Here is a 7,621-nt window from a genome sequence, read left to right on the forward strand (position 1 = left end):
AATTTGCCTCTAAACTTCTCCATTGCAACATTAACAAAATGAAAATTATGAAAGCACTTTACAAAACATTTCATCTGTAACTATCATTTATGACACATGAAAAATCCTTGAAGGGCAAAGACAGATTCTGAGTCTCACACACACTTTGCAATTGTCTGCCAATTGTGGTGCTTAACCTTCTGCAGGAAGAAATCAACAAATGGCCATTCATTGTACAGAAAGAAGACAATCCACATAAATCGAAGAACTATCTGACCAGCTTAGGAAACTGTGTATTCTTCCTACAGCAGGCACAGCCCAGCCTGGGTATCCTGGGATGGCGGCTCATGAGCACAAAGGGGCTGACTGTGGGAAAGCAGACAGTCATCAGCGCAGAGGTGTTCACCAGCCACCAACTGGGATTAGGAAAAAGAGACATGTAAAGATGGAGGAGAGCGAGTAAAATAACACAAGGTGTTCACCAGGACCAGGATATTTTGGGCGACTCTCGACTCAGTCGGGGATGGGGGGGAGAGGTTGGTCCCCTGAATGTGCTGGACCTGCTGCTTGCGTCTGTGTGGATAAAAACCATGGAGCCACTGGCCAAGGTCATGAGCCCCACACACGAAACAAGAAGGGATGATAACAAGACAATATGTAATGAACGTAGAATTCTGCTCCTACGTCCTCCAGAACAACATTTATAATCATTTGTCTTTGTGCTATTTATGCTGTTCCACTTGCCAGTCATATGTAGAGGAACAGTAATATTTACCAGCATGTTCAGAATCCAGCACAGGACCAGGATGTTGGAGGACCTGATGTATCCGGGAGCATGTAGTTTAAGCTGTGCCCACCTGAATTCGCAGGGGCTGATGGTGATGACCTGGAAGATACTCAGGAGGCAGGCGTTGCCAATGCACACAGCCCTGCCCACTGTGTGAACATAAAACACAAGTTTGCATCCAATATCACTCTCAGTATCCTTCAATCCAAAAGCAGCCATTGTTTGTGGGATTCCTTTAGAGAGTATAACCAAGGAGTTGGCTATGGTCAGATGCTTGAGAATCAGATCTGTGGACCATAACATACCTCTGGTGAAAAAAGGAAACTATAGTGGTTAAGAAGAAACTCCCCAGGAATCCGACTATGATCTGAGATAAGAAGATCGTGCCTATTGCCAAATCCCTGGAGGCCATTTGTCATTTTTCAGTGACTGATAATTACATTCAAAGTGAGAGAACCCTGTGTGGAAACACAAAATCTGTTTCACTTTTGCAAATGAAATCCCCTATTGTCCACTTACCATTGTTTCCAACTTAGATGTTCTCTTATTAGACCCTGTTTTTTTATTTTTAATAATTATTTTATTTTATTTTATTTTATTTTATTTTATTTTATTTTTTAGACCGAGTTTCACTCTGTCACCAGGCTGGAGTGTGGTGGCATGATCTCAGCTCACTGCAACCTCCACCTCCCGGGTTCAAGGAATTCCCCTGCCTCAGCCTCCCGAGTAGCTGGGACTACAGGCATGTGCCACCAGACCCAGCTAAATTTCTTTGTATTTTAGTAGAGACAGGGTTTCCCCATGTTGGCCAGGACGGTCTCAATCTCCTGACCTCATGATCTGCCCACCTCGGACTCCCAAAGTGCTGAGATTACAGGCATGAGCCACCATCCCCAACCAGACCTTGTTTTTTAAATAAGAGTTTTGCTCTAAAAAGAAAAACATGTACATCCCCATGAGAAGAGTACTATATTAGTGTTTTACATATAACTTTTACAGTAATTCTGTGGTATAAGTGCTTTATTATTTCCATATTACAGGTAAGGAGCTCTTACACAAGGAAGTTTAACGACTTTTCTAAAGTAACTTCTTTGTAAGAGGCAGAATCAAAATTGGACAATGTGTTTAATCACTGTGTGTCTTACCTTTGGCCATAGCTATGTTTTTCTAATGCTTCACACAATTTATGTTGTATATCTTGTCATTTTCTTTAAACCTGGTTGTAGTTTTTTCTTAATTTTTGATTGTGGCAATTTCTCATTTAAATCTACTTGCTTATTTTATGAGCAAATATCACCTATAATGATTCAGAAATCCAAGTAGAATATAGATGCACTGATTTAGTATAATCCTAAAAGAATAATCATACAAGACCAAATGAAATGTATTGAATGCTTAAATGATTTCATGTTGAAATTAAAAAAGAAGATTCTTTTTCATCTTAACCAAGAAGGATACAGAAATGACTGCTGCTAAGCAAGGGGACAAGGGATATGAGTAGGAGATAAAACACTGCAAAGGAGAACCAGGTTGTCATTAATTACAGAGAAATTTAGTATTTGTTTATGAATACAAAAATATCAAATGAAATTATTTCAGGTCAGGCATCGTGGCTTTTGTGGCTCTCACCTGTAATCCCAGAACTTTGGGAGGCTGAGATGGGCAGATCACTTGAGGTCAGGAGTTCGAGACCAACCTGGCCAACATGGTGAAACTCCGTCTCTACTAAAAATACAAAAATTAGCCAGGCATAGTGATGCATGCACCTGTGGTCCCAGCTACTTGGGATGTGGAGGCAAGAGAATCGCTTGAACCCAGGAGGTGGAGGCTGCAGTGAACCAAGATCTCACCACTGTACTCCAGCCTGGGTGACAGAGAAAGACTCCATCTCAAAAAAAAAGAAAAATTATTTAATGTCAGAATTGTTATATATATTAAAATATAAGCCTATTATTTAAAAGGAACACTCAAGGTAGGGAAAATATTCACTGAATTGTTACTAAGATGAGTATTGAGCCTAAGAATGGCTTTAGAACATTTTTGAAGATACAGTAAATATTAACAAATAATTTACTTCTGAAAACTACTGAAGTCCATGATTTTTGTTCTAATATGAAAACCTAAGGTCATCAAGATACCTTTCCTTGACCACTCCTCCCCTGACTTCATGAAAGAATATGGTCTTTTCATCATTCTCAGAGACCAGATGCTTCCTGTCACCACTCATCACAGTCTCCATTAGGTACTTCCAGAGTAGTGTTGCACCCAAGTGAGTTAGAGAGAAACGTCACACTTTGAGACAAATTCTGGAGTCCTTTATTAGCCTGTGACCGAGAGACAGCTAGCGCTCGAAATTCTCTCAGCCCCAAGACGGGGCTAGATTTTTTTTTTATACTTTGGTTTAGAGTGGGGAGGGGGATTCTAGCTGCAGCAACTTTATAGAAGAGAAACAAACAAAGTTAAAAAGAAAAATGGTTACAGGAAAACAAACAGTTCCAGGTGCAGGGGCTTTAAATTCATCACAAAGTGATAGGTGAGGGAGCTCTGGGCGTTACCTACCGGACAAATGCGAGGGCTTTATGGTACCATCTCTGAGTAAATTGCTGGGAACTGTGGACACCAGTTTGCCTCAGCACCTTATCAGTTAATTGGACTCTTTGATAGGCTGAGACTCAGCTTACACAAGTTAACTCCTTGAGGAAGGGGGTGGGTAAGGAGTCCTTGATGTCTTGCAAATGAAGGAGCCAAATGGAGTCCATCCATTTTTCTCATCTAGGGGAGAGTCTATTCATATTAAAACAAGGTTAGGTAGCTAAGGGAGAGTCTATCCATGTTAAAACAAGGTTAGGTATTACATTCCCCACTTGCGTTTTGGGGGAATCAAATCGTTGATTCCTCAGCTATAACAAGGAGGTCATATTGGGTTTTAAGATACATAGCTTGACAGAAGCTATGCACTGTTTTATAAAATTAAGAAACCAGTTTAATATACACAGCCTGAAGATTAAGCCTAACAGCAGGAGAAGGGGTCTAGCTAACCTCATGACCAGAGTAGTTAGCCATGGTTTCCAGTTAAACATGCTTTGATACCAGGGGATGTTATTTTTTCCCTCTTGTTGGCGTCTATCTAGATTTTCTCCAGCCTTTTGGAGAGTATCCTTTATGACCCCAGACTGATTGGCATAGAAGCAACAACTGTCTCCTAGGGCTGTGCATAAACCTCCTTGGGAGAGGAATAGCAGATCTAAGCCTTGGCAGTTTGAAGAACTACTTCAGCCAGAGACTCTACCTGGATATGCAGTGTATCTATGGCTGACTGGAGGTTGCTTAAATCAGCATCTACCTGTTGAGACAGGGACATTAGTCTAGTTTCTCCCTGAACTAGGGCAGTCATGTCGATGGCTGCTGATCTGGCTATGCTAAGGCCGTCCAGGAGGGGTACTAGGAGCAGGGCGCCTCAGCGAAACCTGGGATGTAATCCAGGGGGAGAGATGAGGAGTTGTCCTTCTGGTCTACTGTACATGTATGCCTGGGGAAGTACATGAACTAACACGCTCAAGAGAGGTCCTGATTCAGTCCCATCGATACAGTGAGTGAGACTGGAGGTGCAGGCTAACCAGGTATTGTTAGGTGCCTGGTAAGAGACTGAAGTGCTTAAGGAAGTAAGTAGGGACTGGTTACAAGTAACCTGAAAGGGAGAAGCAGGTAAGTTATATCCGGTGCTAATTAGACAAGAAGCATTCCCAGACACGTCTCCTAGTGTGAGGGCATGGGGTCATGCACGACAAAATAGAGGACCACTTCTAAGCATGGCTTCTACTCCTAATCTCACATAGTAAGGGGGTTTGGCTTTTAGACATAGCCAACAATCTTGAGCTAGTTTAGGCTGGGTGAGATTAAGGAGGTGATGTACCCCACCTAGTATGAACATCAGGCTGGGTTGGAGATGTTGTCATTGCAGCTGGGGTTTAGGAACTAGGAATGGCAGCGGAACAGTTAAATTGACCTTATCTGGGTGTTTTTGGAACATAGGGTCACCTAGATCAGTTAAAGGCCCGATTGGCTTAGGAGGGCTCCATGAGACCAGGATTTTTTTCTGGATGGTGAACATAGTTCCAACATCAAATCCCAGGATATAAAGCCTTAATTCCTGTGACATGCTGTAGTACCATTGAGCTGAATTAGGGTTATGAACGGTTATAGTAGGAGGATTGCAATATTTTGTAGTACACAGTCTAGGATGGGAAGCACGGGCAATGGAAAGAGTTGAAGACTGGGTTAATCCCCCAGAATAAGTGGCTAAAGTTACACATGTCCAGTCAAGGCAGAAAAACTGGTAAGTATATCGACAACTAGAGTCAGGGTGATTTCCAGGACAGAGGTAAAAGTCAACATTTTGGAGTCCTTTTTCTGCACCTTTGGCACTCCCACATCCAGTCTGGTTGACAGAGTGTCTAAATCCCGCAACAAGGTCGACGTTTCCTGCTCCTGTGACTGGCAGCTTACATTGTTCTTCGTGGGTATGGGCAGGTTCTGGGAACAAAGCACACAAATTGACTGCAAAAGAGACTTCCTTGGAGGTTCCTGTCTTCCAAGTAGTGTTTGCTAATACATGTCCTGTTGTGAAAGAAGTGAGGAGAAAAGAATATGAAGGGGTGCGGAGGGCATATCAAGTGGAAAGAGACAGGAGAGGTAAATAAAAGGAATTAATCTAATGGCTTTACTTGACTTAAATGATGTTTTAAGGGGCCTGGCCCAGGCTTGGGAACCCATGTTTCTTGCTGGGCTTTGTTGGTCTTTTTGATGCGGGAGTGATGAATCGAAGCAGGAATGCTATCCACCTTCAGAGCCGTCAGCGTGGTGAGGATGACAGTATGAGGTCCTTTCCAAGCAGGAGTGAGTCCTTCTTTCTGGAACTTTTTAACAAACACCAGGTCACCAATCTGGAATGAGTGGCAAGGCCCCATCTGGTCAGGAACTGGATTGGGATGAGTTCGCCGGACGAGTGGCTGGATGATATCTCACATCTGTTGGAGAGACTGTAGGTACTGTAATAAATTAGCTTGTGATATTTCTGCTACATGAGTATCCCTTAGCTTAGGCAAGATAGGCGGCGCCCTCCCACACATGATTTCAAAAGGTGAAAAACCCTCCCGGTAAGGAGTGCATCTTACTCTAAGAAGGCTAAAGGAAAGAGTCTTACCCAATTTTCACGGGTTTCTAAGATTAATTTTGTAAGAGTACTTTTTAGGGTGCGGTTCATGCATTCTACCTGCCCAGAGCTCTGGGGTCAATAAGCACAATGGAACTTCCATTGAATGTTTAATGCTTTACTGACCGACTGAGCTATGGATGAGGTGAGGGCTGGCCCATTATCAGACCCTATGGCAGCAGGCAGCCCATGTCGAGGGATGATTTCATTGAGTAAAAACCTAACTACCATGGTGGCAGTCTTGTTTTTGGTCGCAAATGCCTCAGTCCATCCGGAGAAAGTGTCTACTAGTATCAGAAGGTATTTGTACCCAGCCCAGTGTGGTTTTATTTCTGTAAAGTCAATTTCCCACCTTTCTCCTGGTGAGTTTTCCTTTGAGGCGGTGGCCTGAGCTGGGTTTAGGACCTTGCTTGGCGTTTACCTGAGTGCAAGCCATACACCAGAGGGCTGCTTGATCACTAAGTTCTGAAGGTGGGTGATCTTAAAACTGTTCCTGAGGAGCTGGGCCAGTTTTGGTCCTCCCAAATGGGTGGTAGAATGCAGAAGACTGATTAAAGTTTCCCAGAGAGTTTGAGTATGAAGATTCTGGAGTAAGGAAGAATCCACCAACCTTTTTGATTTTTATTGATCTGAGATCTGAAGCCAGTTTCTCCTACTCTGCCAAGTATACAGGACGATCAAGTAAATCAGGCTGTGGAAAGGAGACTGCTGGCAGTAAGTTTACAGGCAATGGCCATGTCTTCTCTTTGATGTCCTTTGCAGTGTATTACAGCCACCTGCTGAGGGAGCCATACAGCTTCAAGCAGGGCTAGAATTTCTTTGTTTTTGATAGTCTTTCCTGCTGAGGTGAGTAGCCCGGACTCTTGATAGGTGGCTCCATGCACATACACAGTAGCAAATGCATATCTGCTGTCAGTGTAAATGATTTTTTTTGTTGTTGTTTTTTGTTTGTTTGTTTGAGATGGAGTCTCGCTCTGTCGCCTAGGCTGGAGTGCAGTGATGCGATCTCGGCTCACTGTAAGCTCCGCCTCCCAGGTTCATGCCATTCTCCTGCCTCAGCCTCCCGAGTAGCTGGGCCTAAAGGCACCTGCCACCGTGCCCAGCTAATTTTTTGTATTTTTAGTAGAGATGGGGTTTCACCATGTCAGCCAGGATGGTCTCAATCTCCTGACCTCGTGATCTGCCCGCCTCAGCCTCCCAAAGTGCTGGGATTACAGGCATGAGTCACTGCACCCAGCTGTCAGTGAGAATATTAATACGTTCCTACTTACCCCATCAGAGAGCCTGTGTGAGGGCAACCAACTCAGCTCTCTGTGCTGAGGTGCCCCCTGGCAGAGCTTGGGCCTAAAGAATATCTGTCTCCATAGTAACGGCTGCACCAGCCTTTCGTACTCCCTGTTCAAGGAAGCTGCTACCATCTGTAAACACGGTGGCATCTGCCTTCTTTAGGGGCACATCTTGGAGATGGGTCAGCCAGTTTCCATAGTTTCTAACAATTCCTGGCAGTCATGGATGGGTGTAGTGAAGTCTGGATCAGGGAGTAAAGTAGCTGGATTTAAACACCTTGTGGGAGAGAAAGTCAAACGAGGCTGATCTAACAGTAAACTCTAATACTGTAGGATGTGAGCATTCAACATCCATTT

The 7,621-nt window shown here is 43.7% G+C and overlaps 2 protein-coding genes across 2 annotated transcripts; both read right to left on the minus strand.

Annotated features, from left to right (window-relative positions):
* Positions 1–247: 247 nt before the first annotated feature.
* Positions 248–1,178, minus strand: LOC108538622 (vomeronasal type-1 receptor 3-like). The gene is given in 4 exon segments (XM_017886809.1): positions 248–416; positions 418–559; positions 562–1,082; positions 1,084–1,178. Coding segments are annotated over 4 exon segments (927 nt in total).
* Positions 1,179–3,110: 1,932 nt separating this feature from the next.
* ERVS71-1 (endogenous retrovirus group S71 member 1, envelope) lies at positions 3,111–6,949 on the minus strand. The gene is made up of 2 exons (XM_017886808.1): positions 5,491–6,949; positions 3,111–5,383 (listed from the first exon to the last, which is right to left on the minus strand). Exons 1-2 carry the CDS (start codon positions 5,537–5,539, stop codon positions 4,719–4,721), a joined length of 714 nt encoding a protein of 237 aa, XP_017742297.1. The 5' UTR covers positions 5,540–6,949; the 3' UTR covers positions 3,111–4,718.
* Positions 6,950–7,621: the final 672 nt, after the last annotated feature.

Source organism: Rhinopithecus bieti, unplaced genomic scaffold, assembly GCF_001698545.2.
Source record: "Rhinopithecus bieti isolate Rb0 unplaced genomic scaffold, ASM169854v2 scaffold_16624, whole genome shotgun sequence".
Classification (NCBI taxonomy): domain Eukaryota; kingdom Metazoa; phylum Chordata; class Mammalia; order Primates; family Cercopithecidae; genus Rhinopithecus; species Rhinopithecus bieti.